We start from the raw sequence: 19,980 nt of genomic DNA on the forward strand, positions 1-19,980 counted from the left end.
TAAAAATATAGAATCATGTTGTAGACATGAAACTCATATGACATTAAATGTCAATTATACCTCAATAAAAATTTTTAGAAAATAAAAAGTAATACACGTTTGTATTTACATAGCACTTTTCTTTTAAAGTGTTCCAGAGTCCAGGTGCTCCTTAGTTCTCCCCAAAACCAATACACTCAATGGGAAACATAAGGCCCCCTCTGAATCACATTTGGCCAAGAAGGAAAATGACCCAAGGAGAGGCGCCCCCCACTGTAGTACAGAGTACATGGCAGGGCTTGGAAAACACTTAATGTCTGCTGATTTCCCCACCCAGAGTTCTTTTCCCTAAATTGTTCCCAGGAAATAAAGACAATATCATTTGTTTATAAAGAATCCCTTAGCTTCTGCTTCTATGTCTCTTACCTGCAATCATTAAAAATTTCTCCATCGGCCCCAAATGCAATATCTAGGGGTGGTTCTAAAGTCTGCATTGCAAAGGCAATGCAACATATCTCCTGGATGAAGTTACTGAGGAGGCAAAAGTCAACTTCAGGAGGGAATGAAATCTTGGGATTGACATTCATGGCTCTGATCACATCCTGAAAAACAAAAAGATGGCATCATCTTGTTACCAACCTGCGAAAGATACACTGACAACCCCTAAGGACGTTATGACTGGTGGGAGGTGGGAAAAGGGCACAGGAGTGAAAATAAGGTAAACTAGAAAAGAATTGTGTGTGCTGAAAGGAGGAAGACTCCCTAACAGAGGAGGAGGAAAGATGACAGAGAACAAATGACATACTAAAGGCCAAGGAAGTCTTCCCAAAAAACTAAAGTAAAAACTCTTAATAGCTTTTATTTATTATTTCCTACTATTTTTCTATTCTGGGCAAGTTATATGATTGCCAGCACAAAACTCTGCCTTGTTCATAATCTATAATAATACCAATTATAATCGCTCAGGCTCAGTCACTTACTTGTGTCTGACTTTTTGAGACCCATGGACTGTAGCCTGCCACGGGATTTTTTCAGGCAAGAATACTGGAGTGGGTTCCCATTTCCTTCTCCAGGGGAACTTCCTAACCCAGGGACAGAACCCACAATTCCTGCATTGGCAGGCAGAGTTGCCACTGAGCCACATGGCAAGCCCAACAATTATAATCTTGCTCTTATTGAGAGTTTTTTTTGCTAAGAAAATTACCTGCTTCCTTTCATTTAATCCTCTCATAAACTCTGTGGGGTCATGACCATTGTTGCTCCCACTTAAGGATTAGAAAATCTAAGTACAGAAAGTGAAAGTGAAGTCGCTCAGTCATGTCCAACTCTGCAACACCATGGACTGTAGCGTACCAGGCTCCTCCGTCCATGGGATTTTCCAGACAAGAATACTGGAGTGGGTTGCCATTTCCTTCTCCAGGAGGTCTTCCCAACCCAGGGATTGAACCCGGGTCTCCTGCATTGTAGGCAGACACTTTACCATCTGAGCCATCAGGGAAGTCTAAGTACAGAAAAGTTAAGTAAATGTGCAAGGTCACACAGCTGGTAAGTGGCAGAGCCAGGATGCAAATCCATAACTATCTTTCCCAAAATCATTGCTCTTAAGCACTATGATATCCTGTCTTCCAACCTTAAGGACCTGTCTGAAGAATAGGACTACAAAGCTCAAAATAGTTTCCCCATAAAATGTCTAAGAAACAGCCAATAATGACTGGTTCTATAAAGTACATTGGATGCTGCTCACTCCTGCTCTCCCATTACGTACGTAGAAGTGAGAGAGTCAATCCCTAGGCAGGTTGATAAGAAGTCTGGGGCTCCCGAGGAGGAGCAAGGGGGTCCAAGGCTCTCAAGGAGGAGAAAAGGACAAACATTCTTTTCTACATTGCTTTGTCTTAGTCAATACAACAATGTATCTTGCTCAAGGATATGTTTCTCCTTAACAAGAACCTTCTTACTAATCTTGTTATCTTAAAACTTGTATACTGTGGGAGTGGGTCTGGTTCAGTTCAGTTCAGTCCAGTCACTCAGTCATGTCAGACTCCTTGCAACCCCATGGACTGCAGCACGCCAGGCCTCCCTGTCCATCACCAACTCCTGGAGCTTGCTCAAACTCCTGTCCATTGAGTCGGTGATGCCATCCAACCAACTAATCCTTTGTCATCCCCTTCTCCTCCTGCCCTCAATCTTTCCCAGCATCAGGGTCTTTTCAAATGAGTCAGTTTTTCTTATCAGGTGGCCAAAGTATTGGAGTTTCAGCTTCAGAATTAGTCCTTCCAATGAATATTCAGGACTGATCTGCTTTAGGATGGACTGGCTGGATCTCTTTGCAGTCCAAAGGACTCTCAAGAGTCTTCTGCAACACCACAGTTCAAAAGCATCAGTTCTTCGGTACTCAGCTTTCTTTATAGTCCAACTCTCACATCCATACATGACAACTGGAAAAACCAATTTTAAGATGCATGTTGTGGGAGTGGGTCTGATAAAGTATATAAGGCTCTCTAAGACTAGCGAGGAGGGCACTCTTCATCCCCCTTCTGATGTCTATGTCAGAAGCTTTTTCTGTCCGTTTTCGTACTTTAATAAAACTTTGCTGCACAAAAGTCCTTGAGTGATCAAGCCTGGTCCCTGGTCCCAAAGTTAAATCTTCTTCAGAGATCACAAATCCGACATCTTTCACCATAAGCTATCAGAAGTGATAGTAAGCACTGAATGGATTTCTCAGTTATTAGCATTCAATGCAGCAGCTGTAGCAAACCAGTCCCAATAAAAGACCCAACACTTACATTAACACTGCTTTGGGAATCATATAGATCAAGATGACAGATGATATAATCCGAGACAGCATCCTCAAAGTCATTTGACCCTGCACAAGATGGTGTCAGTGATTTCCTCACGCGGATCTTGAAGTGTCTGAATGCCATTTTGGCCACATGGAACGCCTCCTGCACATAAAATACAGCCAATGTATTTGGTGGGAGGAGAGGAGTAAAAAGGTCCAAAGCAAGGAACAAAGAAAGAATACCCAAAAAAAATTCAGCATCATATTGGACTTCTAAAACTAAACCCAGCAGTCAAAACTATTTTTAATCTGGGAGAAAATACACAACTAAATTTTGGAAAGTGCGTAAATACATGTTCTATCCATCATCTATTAGATTACCTATATTCACTAATTTCAAGATAGTTGATCATTGTTCTGATAACCCTGATTTCAAGAATCAGGACAAGGCAGACATTCAAGGAAATAAAATCACCTGTGGTTACATAAATACTTGAAGGATGCCAGTTGATGCTTTGTCCCCACAGCATGATCATATTACTGGTCCAGAAATAAGAGAAAATTATCAATCTAGTGGTCATGTCATACATAGACACATATCAAGCATCTGGCATGTTTCCTGGCATATATTAATTCAAAAAATATTTATTTAATATCTGTTATGTAGCAGGCATAGGAAAACCTCAATTATGCATGAAAGATATAGCCTCTACAATTACAGAACTATAACAAATCAGTATGTGATTCTTAACTCTATAACCCAGGGGTTGGCAAACTTTTTTCTGTAAGAAGCCAGATGGTAAGCATTTTATTTAGGCTTTGTGGGTCCAACTGTTTTTGTCACTATTTTTTTTTAACAATCCTTTAAAATGTAAGAGTATTCTTGTATGATAGCTCCTGGGTGGTACTTCTCTTAGAATTACAGGCCTGAACCAGCTATGACCCAGGGGTCATAGTTTGCTGACTCCTGATATATAATAAGCATAGGATAAAATTCAAAATATTCTGATAATTCTTCTCTTACATCAATATTTTGTTTTGTTTTGTAATATTCAATTGTTCTCATAACAGGTTCTTAGTATCTCAATATGGTACCCATAGAACTGAAGATTATATATAAGCACTCATTAATTTTCCATATTCAAATAGCTGTTATATTAGCAATTTTAGTAACTGCGCTTCGTTAAATTAAAAAAAGAGTTAAAATATTCAGAGCTTTCTGATTTTTCTAAGAATGGAAGATAACCAATCAAATGTTTGTTTTTGTTGTTTATCGCCAAGTTGTGTCCAACTCTTTTGCAACCCCACGGGCTGTAGCACCCCTTCTCCCCGGCCGCCCCGCCCCAGGTTCCTCTGTCCATGGGATTTCCCAGGCAAGAAGACTGGAGTGGGTTGGCAATTCCTTCTCCAGGGGCTCCTCCCTACCCAGAGATCAAACCTGCATTGGAAGGCGGGCTCTTGACCACTGAACCACCAGGGAAGCCCATAAGAAAAGGTCACTTAGTGTGAAAAATAATTCATCGCAAATATTTGTAATAGGTGGATGGAAGGAGAGCAAGAAGGAAGGAGAGAAAAAGAAAGAACAGGAGAAGAGAGGAAAGAGGAAGGAAGGGAGGGAGGAAGCGGAAGCCCACCCCGCTTCAGCGACCTCAGGCCCTACGAGTCCTCTGGAGCGTCTGTTGCGTTACCCAGGCTTCCCGCCCGCTCTGCCCGGGAACCGCGGAAGCGCAGCGACCCACGGCGGGGCCCACGCACCACGGTCGCGATGTAGATGATCCGCTGCACCGTCTCGGCCTTGTCGACACAGCGCCGCAGCAGGCACTGCGCATCCAGGCGGCCCTGGGAGTAGGCATCGCTGAACCGGGACAGCAGGGCGGCTTTGCGCGCCACGCTGGACAGTTTGGCGCGATTCGGGGACGGGGTCCTGGCCTTGGCGGAGGCGGGGCTGGCGGATCTGCTTCGGCTGCGGCTGTGACTTCGGCTGTGGCTGCGGCTGTGACTTCGGCTGTGACTGCGGCTGCAAGGGACCGGGCTGGGAGACCGGCTCCTGGCGGACCTGTCGGTGAACCAGAATCAGGCAGGGAAGAGCTCCGAGTCCCTCCTCCCTTTTGTTCCTACACTCCAGCTGCTTCTCTCCCCAGAAACCAGAAGCCACCGGAGGCAGAGGCAAGGAGAGCAGCTCCCTGTGAGAGGCACTGTGTCTCCACAAAGGAAAAACAGTACTCTATATTTGCCTGATGCATGAGAATTTATAACTCACTTTCACTCACTCAGCACATCAGTTTACCCTTCAAACAGCCAGGGAAGGTCAGCAGTGATTGCTGGCCATTTTACAGATGAGGAGGTTGAGGCTCATAAATGCTACGAGGGCTGTCCTAGAGTAACACAGCTAGCAAGAGCCAGGGTTAAAGAAGTCAGATTTCTTACCCTGACCTCCGGCGACTGACACGTCACTGAGCTTTCTGGTATAAAATGAGATAAACAGATTGAACAGTGAGAAAGAAAATGTGTTCTATAACAGTGAAACCATTTGCAGTCATGTCTCCTCTCCAGACCCTCCATTTTCACCTACATAATTTGTGCCCTATTTTAGGATGGTGGTGGGGGTTGGAAGAATATGGGGAGGTACTTGGTGAATCGAAGGCATTGTGTCAGTGAAAGGTATTATATATTGCTACCAAGTACATAATAAATGATCAGAAAAGCTAACCCTAAGGGAAAGTTTTGTAGAAGGAACTATGGGACAAAAGGTAGGGCAAAAAGTAATGCAAGGCAGCCTCTCTGAAGGTGGAAGGTGGAGGTGGGCGGAGCCCTCATTTATCGTGTTTGCCAATTTCCACAGTGCAACAAGCACTCTCACCACAGGCAACTTCAAACTATTCATGTGATGTCCCTGAACCTGGAGCTAGGTAGAAATGCACAGAACCGGTCCCCAGGAGCTAGTCCAAGCTGGCACCTGCACCACACTGATGGAGCGATTCCCCAGAATGAAAGATTAAGGTGACATATAGGGAAATGGAGAGCTGGGGTAGGCGTGGCTTTGATGTTAACCTGAATCTGGGCACACTGGGGCTGGCAGGGAAGAGGGAAGTGTGAGCACAAGAAAAGGCAGAGAAACATCCTGCTTTGACCTCACTTAACACTGAATGACCTGTCTTAACATTTTGTCCATCAGTAGAAGGCAATTTCACGTCCCCTTACCTACATACCCCACCTGACAAAGTGAGATGTAAAAATGAAATGCCTGGCAGTAAAGTGACACTGGGGCATCTCTGGAGAGAGGACACCTAGGTCTCAGAGAACAGGACCCTCCTGTCATGAACAGTATTTCAACACAGGTATCAAGTGTTTCAACACGAGTACTGCCTTCTGCATTATAGGCACTCAAGTCTGGTTTCAAGCCACAAACTTTCTTTTGCACATCTCAGTTCCATTCTGTAAGCTTCGGTGTCAGTCTGAAACTAATTAGTGCCCAAGTATTGTAAATCCAGGAGGTATTTTCTCTCTGGAAGGGAGCAGTTAGAGAAACCAGCCTTCTACAGTTCAAAATTTTCCATACTGTTGGGGTTTGGGTTCAGGATATCATTTTACTTTTTTTTTTTTCCTTTACCGAGCCGGGCTTTGATCACTAACTTGGCAAAAAGGGGCTGAAATGAAAAGATGTGTGAGAGTTTGTCAGACCTTCCTTGGAGTACAGATTTTTCAGCAGACAGAACAGCTATCTCGTCCTTCAGGGTTCGGAGCTGTTTCTCGTAATCGCACACGGCTTCTGCATTCCGCTTGTCTGCGCTCCGCTTGTCCAGGTCAGAGACCCACTGCTCCGAGCCCCGCAGCTCCACTCTCCTACGCTCAGAGACCCGCTTCTCTGATCTCCTACGATCTGAGTTTCTGTGGCGGGATTCTTCCTGGGCTTGAAGAGATTTAAGCCTGAACAGAAACAAAGGTTTGAAAGAGAGAGGTAGAGATGGAGGAAAGGTGATTAAACTGCAATTGGCATACTTAAGGAAGCTACTCTATTTAGTGTGGCATTATTGCCTTGGAAAACTCATGGAAATAGGAACAAGAACAAATTAACAGAATTGCCAGGGTCAGGGAACTACACCGTGTCTGCAGCTTGCATGGGAAAGCTCCTGAAGAAAAAATAGGTGTGCAAATTTTCTAGCCAAAGCTGTGGGAAGAATCATGAAATCCTTGCAGAGGCAATGCAGAGTCACCCTATTCTATACTGGATGGCTTCACTGCACAAAACTCTGGAAGAAGTGACCTCCAAAACCTACTCCAGAAGCTGGTCAAGACGTGATCACTGGTGCTTCAGAATGTGGGAGGCGGGGGGGACTTCACTGGAAATTGAATAACATCCGCAACACTAAGCAGATGTGTGGACCTATAAAAATAATGTACTACGGAAAGGAGCAAAGCTTTAGAAATAAAATGGGCATCCTCAGTACACACAAAGAGGTGTGACCATCATACCAGGGAGAAAAAGTCATAAGGAGAGAACACGGTGTGATGAAAATGACAATGGTGTGAGAAGAAAAGGGAAGGGGTAAGATTAAGAAGGATACAGAGGAGCTGAAAATGCAGTAGCAGAATTAAACGCTGCCCTAGAAACCGTGAAGAACAGAGTAGGTGCTATAAGAATTGCTGAGTAATAGGAAATAAAGAATTTGAGAAGCTTTATCAGCTAGAAAAATAAGAGCTTGAAATGATGATGAGAGGGGAGTTAGAAGTGGAAGGCAGAGCAGTGCTGCAAGTTAAAATTCATGGGTGTTCCTAAAGAAATCAGAACAATTGGAACATGTATGAAGACACAGAAATGTGTATATATGTACCTTACTACTACTGCTCTTTTGGGGGGAAATCAAAGTTAAGATTTAAAAAGGTATAACCTTAAAGGATCAGTATTTATTTTCCCCTTCTAGAAATTTATCTTTAGAGACTAACAATCTGAAATTTAAACTAAGATTTGCCACAAAAATTATTTCTAATGTTGAAAATTGGCATCAAAGTAAATATTTAATATTAGGGAAATACTCAAATGAGGAAATATGATGGATCTATTTAAAACTAAGCTCTGCTTTATTTTTTCTTGGTAATAGAGAAAAATATTAAATGAAAAAATGGGGTCCACAACTGTATACTTATATTTTGTTGTCTTTATTTTTAATGAACTAATTGGAAGAAATATCCAATGGTGACAGTGAACTGGCTCTGGAATTATGAGAGGTTTTTGGTTCCTTTCTACTATGTTTTGAAGATTTTCTATAGTAGATAGGCAAATAGATGGGGAAACAATGGAAAACAGTGACAGACTTTATTTTCCTGGGCTCCAAAATCACTGCAGATGGTGACTGCAGCCATGAAATTAAAAGACACTTGCTCCTTGGAAGAAAAGCTATGACCAACCTAGACAGCATACTAAAAAGCAGAGACACTGCCAACAAAGGTCCATCTAGTCAAAGCTACGGTTTTTCCAGTAGCTATGTATGGATGTGAGAGTTGGACTATAAAGAAAGCTGAGCACCAAAGAATTGATGCTTCTGAACTGTGGTGTTGGAGAAGACTCTTGAGAGTCCCTTGGACTGCAAGGAGATCCAACCAGTCCACCCTAAAGGAAATCAGTCCTGAATATTCATTGGAAGGACTGATGCTGAAGCTGAAACTCCAATACTTGGGCCATCTGATGTGAAGAACTGACTCATTTGAAAAGACCCTGATGCTGGGAAAGATTGAAGGTGGGAAGAAAAGGGGACAACAGAGGATGAGATGGTTGGATGGCATCACTGACTCAATGGACATGAGTTTGAGTAAGCTCCAGGAGTTGGTGATGGACAGGGAAGCCTGGCATGCTTCAGACCATGAGGTCACAAAGAGTCAGACATGACTGACAGACTGAACTGAACTGAACTGACTGCTTTTGTAATAAGAAAAGTATATCAAATATTAATAAAAATATTGCTGCCTCTCCTCTTTGTGGACAGATTCTTTTGTATTGTCATGGAGCACCAAAAAAGCTAATTCAAAGATTAATTAGCAGCCTGCAATAATCCTGTCATTTTTTTTTTCTTACTGCTTTTTTAGCTGATTTATTTCCTCCTCTGCAGCCAAAAGGGATATGGCAGATCTGTTCTTGGGTTCTTCAAGAGTCTTTTCAGTCTCAGCCATACTGTAAGAGAAATCAGTAACTAAAGACAGACTTTCCAAAACTGGCAGACTTTTTAAATTAAGGCATAGTTTCTCTGGGGAACTTTTACCATATGCTATAAATTCAACATAAACAAGAACAAGTTATAAGACATCTGCATTCAATCAGATGATATTACAAATATTATGGCACACTGGTATGCAAAAACAAGGTAGCATCTTTCCTCAATGTCAAACACAAAGAAATTTCAGTGCTACCACCCCTACAAGACTACATAATAATTACCGATATTAGAATGTAAAGTACAAAGAAACTTGTTCAATCTCTTCATCTCACCCTCCTAATTCATCTTCTCTAATTACACCAAATCCCCAGGTTGCTTCTCTCAATAAAATCTCCAATTTTCTGTAATATATTAATACCTATTCTTATTACTTTGCACTATAGCATTGTATTTGACTTAATGTTCCTGGACTTACTAAATATAAAAAAATTATTTGCCGACCTATAAAGAAAGTCTTTCACAATTACACTCACCTACCAAGTGTCTCATGTGTTCCTGCCTCTGACTTCCACCACTAATTGAGCACAATTTTCTTGCATTTTCAACTTAGTTTGATCATTGTTAGTTTCAAAGACTCCTCTCATTGTAGGCAAATCATAATAAATCATACTGTTTCTTTAGGTCTAAACTAAAGGAAATGAGAATGCGATGGATGCCACTAGACAAGGACCAATGGTTCTTAGTGAAGCCATCCTCATACAGCGACAGATCGTAGCAAAGGTTTCCGGACATCTCTGACCTACATCCCTGGAACACCCTGTCTCTTTCATCACAGTAGTTCTGAGAACAAGAGGTTGCAACTGCTATCCAAACTTACACCAGTCTTCCCCCTCACGCTCGGACAGAAGAATGGAAGGTCAAACTCTGGCCTCCCCTATACAGTGAGGCAGACTGAGAAATAATGGGCTAGCTAGATTCCTATCAAGTCCCCACTGGTCCCAGGCAATGAGGAAATTGAAGAAGTGGTGTGAGTTTCCCCAAATCCCATCTTAAATCCTTCTCCTCCAACAAATGCCCACTCATCCATGAATACCTCTCCAAAGGCCAGGTCTAACTCAGGCAAAGTTTGTATCCCCTTCTGAGCTCCTCCCACAGTTGTTCACATCTATAATCTCATTACAAACAAACTGTGAGCTATTGAAAGGCAAAGAGTCTATTTTATTGATCTCTTTATCTGTAGCATGTTAAACAGTGCCTGTCATATAGTAGATTAAAAAAAAAGAATGAATGAGTGAAACAATGAAATGCCTAAAGTCTAAACTAAAACCAAAGTAGCAATAACTTCATAATAGGGATGTTGGCAGTTAAAAGGAAATTACTATGATTTAATTTAAATGTGAATATGTTATAGATTTTTTAAAGTATATATGGGAAAATGAACACTTTTACCAAGAGAAAATTGTGGAATATTAAAAGAAGAAAATAGACCAAGAAAGGGAGAAGAGTAGGAACAGTGATCATTTTTCGTTTGCTTTGTTTTGCTTTTTGTCTCAAGACAAGGCATAGGAGAGAGGGTGGGGGAGGGAGGACTAGAGCGCAGGGTGCAAACTGCTGTATGGAGAACCAATAAACAGCGAGCTCCTACTGTGCATCACAGGGACTTAGAGTCAATGTTCTGTGATGAACCAAGATGGAAAAGAGCGTGTTAACGAATGTGTGTGTATATATATGTGTAACTGAATCACACCGCCATACAGCAGGAACTAACACGACACTGCAGATCAACTACACTTCAATTTAAAAAGACAGACCCGGCCCACGTGTGTGAGCTAACATGCATACGAACAAAGGGGGCAAGAGGGCTAATTTGGCCCCCTTGGATGATATACAGAAAGAAGAAAGGGGGTACATTTCACGTGACAAGCACTGTTTTAAACAGGCTAACATATTTATTTTTCATTATAGATTTATTCACTCATTGAGCAAATTATTGAGAATTTATTATGCTCCGGCACGATGCTGGGTGCTGAATATACAAGTGTCAGAACAGTGATACAGGACGGTAACCCTCTGGAGCATTTAAGTCACATTTAACCTGAGACCTGGAAGACAAGAAAAAGCTAGTCTTGCAAAGAACCAGCAGAAGACTTCTGCTTTTCTGAAACGACACAGGCAAGGCCTGCGAGGTGAGGAAGCAGAGGGAAGCCTGGGTGAGGGGACCCTAGCGTGAGATGAGGATGGAGCGAGAGGGAGGGTCAGATCACACAGGGCTGGGAGAGCTCTGAGAAGGAATTTAGAATTTTTTTTCTAAGTACAAAACGGGGTGACTAAGAGGGTTTAAGCTGGATGTGGGGGAGTTACTTGCTATAATAAAAATATATCTCTATTTCCTGTGTGGAAAACGGATGGTAGCAGAGCAAGAACAGACCCAGGGCAGCCAGGTGGAAGGCAAGTGTGAGAGGCGAGCGCCTGTGGAGGACTGACTGAGAGCAGCAGAGGCAGTATAGAAAGGAGCGTGTGCAAGAGATGTTTAGGGGGCAGATTCCACTGGGTCCTCTAATAGACTGGACATGGGAAGTGAGAACACGTGAGGCTTCTAACCAGAGTCCCAGCATAAAATCTAGTGGTCTTCCCTTGTCTAGAGCTCATCAAACCTGGGCAGACCTGTCCCCTTACTATTGGAACTGGCTCCTCTGGAACTGAATCACACCCAAACTGGACTCCACAAGGTTAGACCTGGGAACCTCCTTGGATGGGCTCTTCATGCCACAGTAGAGAGCATCCTGGTTTGAGAGACAGGGAAGTGGAGCAGTGGAAGAGAGAGCTGGCTACCATAGAACAGCCTCCATCATTTCTGATGCCTTGAGAAATAGAATGTGAACCTCAAATGGGTTAAACCAAAACAAAAGTAGGAAATTTAGGGGAAAAAACAAGCACTTTACTGTGTGCAACTTTCAAATGGGGAGGGGCGTGTACACACAGATAAAGTATAAGTACAAATGATAAAGTAAACAGGGCAGAAGGTATATGAAAGGGTACATGGGTGTTTTTAGTGCTATTCTTGCAAATTTTCTGTATTTGACATTATTTCCAGATAAACATTTAAAAAAAAAATTCACACAGTCATAGCTTTTGGTCCATGATACCTCTTATGGGTAACTTCACAGCTATGGTGACAAGAGAGGGAGGTAGGAATTCCTGGCTTCTATGGGTGCTGCCTGAAGTCAAGAACCAGAAAGGTCACAAAGATTTGCCTCATAACCAAAGGCAGCAGCAGAGGCCATCAAATGCCCCAGGAAGCCTAGCCAACAAGCCACAACTCAGCCTCCAACTCTAGTGCCCAGGCAGAACCAAGGCAGCGAGAAGCGAGAGGGAAGTACAAGACCCAGAGCCCCTCTCCTCCAGCACCAGGAGAGTACAAACGCATCCCTCCACCCCTAGACAGCCGTCTAAGGAAGGAAGAGGACAGTGAGACCCCTTGAAAGGGCAAACATAGCCCCTAACAGAAGTCCGAACTTGGAATTAACTGAAGATTTACACAAAAAGAACTACGATAAACCAGAAAAGAAGTGGCAGGGTTAAGGCTCCTCCTTACCCCTCTCCAAATCAGTTGGCATTAGTTGAATTAAGTCATAGAAATTCAGAGGAATTTATGCATTGTGCACATTACATTTGTAAATTTTGACTGCTGCAGCTATAAAACTGCTGACAATGGTTCCAATTGGAAAAATAAGTGTGTGGGGAGGTAACTCTGTGTGTGTGTGTGTGTGTGTGTGTGTGTGTGTGTGTGAAAGGAAAAATATCTAGAGTAAAATATGCAAAAAATGCTAATAGGCATAAACTAATAGGTGATTTTCACCTTTGTACTCTTATTATATGTATCTTCAGAAGGAAATATGTATAACTTTTATAATCGGGAAAAACTAAATCAATTGATCAATAGAGATGTTTTCTTTAGAAGGAAATCTCAGCAGAGAACAAGCCAGAAGGCCACACGGTATTCCATCATAAGCCCTGTGTAGTGTGTTAGTCGCTCAGTCGTGTCCAACTCTTTGCAACCCCACGAACTGTAGCCCGCCAGGCTCCTCTGTCCATGGGATTCTCCAGGCAAGAATACTGGAGTGGACTGCCATTCCCTTCTCCAGAGTATCTTCCAGACCCAGGGATCAAACCCAGGTCTTCTGCATTGTAGGCAGATTCTTTATTCTTTTCATAAGCCCTAACTAGTGACAAAAGAATCCTTTGCTGCCCTCTGCAGGTCAGCCATGTAGCAATGCTGCAGTAAGAGAAATATCTTTTGATGGATTTTTGTTAGATAAGTTGAAAGCAGTTGCATCACATTTGTCTATCTCCCTCAAGTACAAACCCAGAGTTTGCAATTTTCATCGCAGTGATTCCTTGAGCTTGCTACCTTGGCTTTGCACATAGCATACATCTGAGGTCTGTTGTTGCCTGACATTACTTAACTTTTTCAAATTACATTTTTGTATCTCAAAATTATTCCAAAATCTTGAATGCTTCTTAGTCAGGCATACATAGACCGTAACTGACAGATGCAGACTGCTTCATTTTACTTTTTCTCTCTTTCTCTTATTTTTTCTCTTTACCTGATCTTTCACTCTTTTCCTGTCTGCATCTTTTCTTATGTTCCTTCCCAAAGGTAGATTTGCATGTTACAGTCTTTCTTTTTTATACGTATGAACTGATAGTGGGCCTATGAAGGAGGAGGAACCTCAGGAATGGAGCCAAGGGAGCCAGAGTCTTAGGGGTCATAATATAGAAATCCCATCACCGAATTCAAAGACACTGACTCCCAGCTCATACACACACATCATGTTACGTATTTGCAAATATCTACGTTTTACATGAGCCACTATTTTCCTTTTAAACTTAAATATTAAGAATAAGCAATTCTTTTTGAAAGAAGATAACTTGCATTCCTCTTACTCGTCTTGAACCTGGTTGAGTTGATTACGAGTTGCACTCAAATCGGCATCTAATTGTTGTATGTCTCGAATACCAGGCTCTTTATGTCTGTCCTTATCGAATGTATCCTGGAATGATACACAAATCAAAACAGAGTCTGAAAACATGAAGCCACATGGACAGCAAAAACATTACGCTAAACAAAAGAAATCAAGCCAAAGGGCACATAATGTATTGTTTCATTTTCATGAAGTTTCCGTGCAAGCATAATTAACCTAGAATGATAAAATTCCAAAGAGTGATTGCCCTAAGGGCGGAGGGAGGGAACTGGGAAGTGGCACAAGGGAACGAGCTGAAGGAATGGAAATGTTTTGTATCTCAATAGGGATGTGAGTTACAAGGATATATCCATTTGTCAAAATTCATCAACCTATGGTTTTCACTGCAGGTAAGTGACACCTCAGATTTTTTAAAAAGACACCGAAGTATCATTCTACTTCTTTATACCCAGAATAACATCTACAGGGGGTAAAAATCTAAGAGACATTTTTTCCCCATGTAAAAACTTTCTTTAATGAAAACTGACATCTACAGAGCACTTCCTACATGTAAGTTTTTTCCCATGCTTATCACGTTTGACTCTCACAATGACCCTATTAGGTAAGCAAAAGCATTGTTCCCATTGAGCAGCTGAGGAAACTGAGACCTAATAGGTTGGACAATCTACCTAGGACCTTAGAAGGTAGACAAGGATTCTGTCACGTGATCTCTAAGCAGGAATCCTCCAGCCACCACCACCTCATAAGGCCCTCTTGCTTAGAACACAGCTGTGGTGCTCTTAGAACACAGCCTGGTCTTAGAACAGGTCTTAGAGCACAGCCTAAGTGGTTCACCTTTTGAAAGAAATTCATATAAATCCGAAAAACATTGAAAATCAAGGTCACCAACGTCCTGCTTATCCAGACACAGTGATACCCGTGCCTCACCAGCGCTCCCCAACCTGTTTGGCTCCAGCGGCCAGTTTCATAGAAGACAATTTTCCCACGGACCCGGGGGTGGGGGATGGTTTCAGGATGATTCAAGTGCATTACATTTATCATGCACTTTATTTCTATTATTATTACATCGATTCCACCTCAGATCATCAGGCATTAGATCCTGGAGGTTGGGGGCCCCTGCCTTGAGCCTCTCTTTTCAGCCTGGTCCTCAACGGTTGAAACACTACCACGGCTGTGTGGAAACCACGGATACATCAACCACAAATGATGACACTCTTGATCAGTCTACCAGCATTGAGTTTTCTTATCTGAGAAGTTTCCAGTTAGGTAATTCGTTTTATTTTACTCTTTCAGAATACTGAGCTGCCCCCCTTTCAACGATCCCTTTCTCTTATGACTCACCTCCCCTCCCCCATGGTACCCTGTCAGGGTGACTAACTTGTCATTTAAAAGTTACTATTTAATGCCTAGAGTGGGTGCATCAATGTCCCAAATACAGACCATCACCAGGCCCTTTTCATAGCTGAGGAAGCACAGGCTCCTTGAGTTGATTGAAGCCATACCACCAGGAAGCAGGCAAGGCTGATATTTTACTACTGATCTGTCTTAAGAGAAAACTTAATCCATTATGCCACATACTATGATAAATAGAAACTCACCTTTCCAACCCATGTCTCAGCTCCCTAACTAGAACCAAGCCCCTCACTAGGTAAAAAGCCTTATCTTACGTATGTTTGCGTTCCCAGAGCCTGATGAGGTGCTGAACACCAAGGACGACCCTTTAGTATCCCCACCTGTAGAGAAGGGACCTTGCTGTCCACAGGTTTCCCCAGGGAAGCAGCTGTGAAGGAGGCCTCCAGCCAAGGCAAAAGGCGCGATTTGATTGTTTCCACGCCATCATAATGTCCTCCTGGAAGAGTCCACAGACAAGGTGAGCTAGAGAAAGCCAACCACACCCACCCAGGCAGAGAGCAAAGGGAAGGGAAAAGAAAAAGAGGCCGAAGAGGGGAGAGCCGGAGGGAGACGCATGGGCCGTTCTCACCTTCTTGGGCTGCTACAGTGAGGATCCCAAAGAGTTGTCCCTGCACTTTGGCAACTTGCTCAATGAGTTCGAGGCAGTGATTGAGATTTTGATCACATGAGTTCTCCTGCAAAGCCAGAATGGCAGACATCAGTGCAATTTCATCCTTCTGGGATCCACTGCACGGTGGACACACATGTCACTTTATGGACACACATGTCACTTTACACAAGGACCAGCTGGCTCTGGTATGCTCCCAGGGCAGACACTGCTGTGTGCTCACAAAACACACTTGCCTCTCCTCCTGGACATCCAGCTAGACAGCCTCCCCCAGGCTCCCTAGCATGCAACCCCGTTCCGGTCTGGGATGGGAAGTGATGAGTGACTGTCCTGAATGATTGTCTTCTTTCTCTCTCTCTCTCCATCTACCAACCAAACACAGAAGACCTAACAGAGGACCCCAGGAGCATAAGGGATGGTGAAGCCACAAGATTTAGAAGGCTATTAACTGAACACTTGAACTGTTACATCATTGAAAAAGTTTTGTGTGTGTTTGTGGGCATTAAGCTGTTGAAATGTGGGGGGTTTTTTTATAGCAATAACCCTGACTCCCTACTCAATGTGCGGTGCCCAGACACTCAGCCATGTCCAACTCTTTGCAACTCCTTGAACTGTGGCCCACCAGTCCTCTGTCCATGGGATCCTCTCAGCAAGAATACTGGAATGGGTTGCCATTTCCTCCTCCAGGGGATCTTCCAGACCCAGGCATCAAATCAAGACTCTTTCATCTCCTACATTGACAGGCAGATTCTTTACCACTAGCGGCACCTGGGAAGTCCTACTCAATGGAACCCTGCAAACACTTCTTTCATAAATAGACATTTTGTAACAAAAGATAAATCACTGCTTCCTAATTTACCCACATTATTGGTTCTTATCCTCTACCTAAGTTCAACATGTGCACAAAGGGCTCTATTTGTCAACAATAAGAAGGTATTGCTGGCTGGAGGATACAATGGAGAAGAAGACCAAAGAGATGGCCTAGGCTTCATGGTGATGCAGACTAGCTGGGGAGACAGGAGAGTAGACAGTTACCCTGCAATGGAACAAAGTCTTACTGTAGGGATGAGCACAAGGTCTATTTAAGAGCCATTGTCTGAGAAAGTCAGGGAAGGCTTCCAACAAGCAAAATCTAGGAGAGAAGAAGTTGGACTCGGGGAAAGTCTGCCCCCAGAACAGAAGCGAGGAGGTAGACCTTTCAACTCTTCTGCTGCTTTTGTTGTCTCCTTGGTGAGCTTTCACCAAAGCCTCGCTAGCCAAGCCTCTAATTGATTCTGACTCTTGAAGGAAAGAACGCAACTGCAAGGAACAAATCATGTGGGTGTAAAAATGCATAGATCTTCATGTCACCTCAAGCCATCATAAGGCAGGGGTGCCTTCTGGGTACTACAAATCCCAAGATAAGAAGTGGGAGATAGAAATTAGAATGAAGAGGAAAGGTTTAGATGACCTCCAGGCAAAAGTTTACAAGTGAAATGCAGACTTGTGTCAACAGGGAAGTGGTTCAGACAGGCAGTAAGCTCTTGAGGACAGAGGCTGTGCCTGGCCGGGTCACTGTGGCATTTCTAGCCCTTCATCTTATTGTCTCTATGTATTCGAACTCAGTATGTATTGAGTGGATGAATGAAAATGAGATGATTCACTTACTTTGGCTTTATTACATACCTGCTAAGTGCCAGGCACTGTCCATGCTTTATGTAGGTAAACTCAGAAAACCCCCACCATAGGTGCTCTAGGAGATTAGGAGGACTGTTGTCATCATCGCCATTTTCAGATGAGAGAACTGAGGCCCAGAGAGGTTAAGTAATATGCCCAAGGGTACTCAGCTAGTGTGATGTCAGAGCCGAGACCTGCTTCCAGAGTTCATGCTCTTGACTACTAAACTATACTGACTTTTGGATCATGATTAGTGCCAGAAGGAGGAGGGGGAGGATTGGATTATATGACAAAAAGTGAGTTAGGAGGGCAGTCAGGGAGGCCTCTCTGAGGAGGAGTCACTGGAACTAAGTCTCGGATTCAGAGTACCAGAGAAAGAGCAGGCCAGGCTGTGGGAACAACAAGGGCAAAAGCCCAGTGGCAGGAAGGAATCTGGCAACCTTGAACCAGAAGTAGGTGCATGTGGCAGAGGACAGGTGGTCAGAGAGGTCGGCAGGGGAGATTCTGCGGGCGCCCTGCAGGCGGGGGAAGCAGTCAGGATGGGAGGGACTCATTGTAACTGAGAGGGAGATGCTGGCTTACTTTCCACGCCTGGTTAGCGGTACCCGGGACTAGCTCTATTGTAACTCTTATAAGGAGAAACAGACACAATTGAAATATCTCATTCTTCTATCCCCTTCTCCTAAAAAGTCTATGAGCTGTTTTGGTTCGATGTTGACTATGAGTTTTCTTTTTTAAAAACTTTGTCTTTCTCATCAATCACCACTAGTATCCATGGCAGATCAAAGGGCCCCAAATATCTGATGAATGAGTGAGTGAGTGAGTGACTATCATAATATGGGCATGATCAGGACCTACGGGACCCACAGCCTGATCAGCTCCCTCCATTCCTTTCTTGTAGAACCAGCAACTCCTTGCCCTTGCTATTTCATTCCTGCAGTTACCACAGTGAACTTCAATTCCCCAGTTACAGCCTTTTGCCCTCTGACTGGATCATGTCATGTGCTAAGTGGACAGAGAATAGGCTTGGGAGTCAAGCAGACCTGAGTATCTCAGCTCTGCTTCCTGCCACTGTTCTGTGTAATTCTGCACAGGTTACTTAGCCTCTATGAGCCCATTTCCCCACCAGGAAAATGAAGATTATGGCTTGCAGAGTGTTAAGAGAATTAAATCAAAATAATGCACATTCTGCACCTTCAAGACAAAAGATGTAGCACCTGTAAGATGCTGCACAGAACTGAAGGGAGCAATGGACTGAGTAATAGGGCAGACCTCAGTTCAGATGAGGTTCTCCATTTATTAGCTTATTCCCTTAGAGAAGGCATTTGAAAAATGCTCTTCCATTCACTGGAATTTAGAAGGTGGATGATCTCACGAGCTAGCATAGGTGCAGAGCTGAGAAGGTATATAGTAATTAGGATTATTGTAGTATTATTACCATAGGTTTCTGTGCCTTGAGCAGTGCCTGGCACAAAGTAGGGGTCCAATGTTTATCAAATGAGTTTGCACACACCACTAACATAAGAGACTATACCATGTCAGACTGTTTCTGATCCCAAGACGTGTCACAACACGTTGCCCATTTCTAATACAAAGCATTGCAGAAGACACTCAACTTTCCATAGTCACAGTACTCTACCAAACAATTACTCCCGACAAGATAAACAGAGCAAAGATATGAACTAATCATGTGCTTGCATGCGTGCTCAGTCACTTCAGTCTTGTCCGACTCTGCAACCCTATAGACTACAGCCCGCCAGGCTCCTCTGTCCATGGGATTCTTTAGGCAAGAACACTGGAGTGGGTTTCCAAGCCCTCCTCCAGGGGATCTTCCCAACCCAGGGATCAAACTCTAGTCTCTTTCATCTCCTGCCTTAGCAAGTAGATTCTCTACCACTAGTGCCATCTGGGAAGCCCATGAACCAATTGTCCTGCCTCCTAATTCCAAATCTCATTCATTCATAAATCCTTGACTCCCTTTAATTCCTAAGCCTTGGGCTGGCAGCTCAGGGAACAAAACTACATTAAAAAATAAAAAGTTGCCTGCTGTCAATGAGTTCACCAGCTGGGGAAGCAGGACAGAGAGTAGGAAACACACAGGGGATAAATAATTCCCTTAGAGCTTACTAAGTGCTCTAAGAAGATAGTGAGCTGTAGAAGAGTAGAATATACTCTAGTACGGGGTGATGGGTGGGAGGTTAAGACACTTTCAGTGGAGGAAGAACAAGTATTATTATCAAGGCAAGAAGCAGCAAGGCATATTGTACAGGAGAGGAGAACACAGGGTCCAGAGACCAAGTAATAAAGGACTTTATTTATCACATGAAGGGCTCTGGGCTCTATCCAATCACTGAAAAGTTTAATGGGGCATGTGGAGAGTTTGTTTTGATTTCACAAAAATGACTCTGGCGG

General features: G+C 43.3%; 1 protein-coding gene across 3 annotated transcripts in view; it reads right to left on the reverse strand.

The window, feature by feature from the left end:
* SPATA18 (spermatogenesis associated 18) overlaps window positions 1-19,980 on the reverse strand; it is a 50,802-nt gene that overhangs the window by 17,205 nt on the left and 13,617 nt on the right. Inside the window, exons 2-9 of one of the 3 annotated variants that reach the window (XM_061145978.1) lie at window positions 15,874-15,979; window positions 15,626-15,741; window positions 13,855-13,961; window positions 8,829-8,924; window positions 6,440-6,685; window positions 4,514-4,814; window positions 2,763-2,921; window positions 406-581 (exon numbers count right to left, since the gene is read on the reverse strand). In XM_061145978.1, the coding sequence (XP_061001961.1) occupies window positions 406-581; window positions 2,763-2,921; window positions 4,514-4,814; window positions 6,440-6,685; window positions 8,829-8,924; window positions 13,855-13,961; window positions 15,626-15,741; window positions 15,874-15,979 (1,307 nt within the window). The remainder of the gene's footprint in view (window positions 1-405; window positions 582-2,762; window positions 2,922-4,513; window positions 4,815-6,439; window positions 6,686-8,828; window positions 8,925-13,854; window positions 13,962-15,625; window positions 15,742-15,873; window positions 15,980-19,980) is intronic. The other 2 variants (XM_061145979.1, XM_061145981.1) reach the window with 2 other exon arrangements.

This window comes from Dama dama, chromosome 6 (genome assembly GCF_033118175.1).
Source record: "Dama dama isolate Ldn47 chromosome 6, ASM3311817v1, whole genome shotgun sequence".
NCBI classification, from domain to species: domain Eukaryota; kingdom Metazoa; phylum Chordata; class Mammalia; order Artiodactyla; family Cervidae; genus Dama; species Dama dama.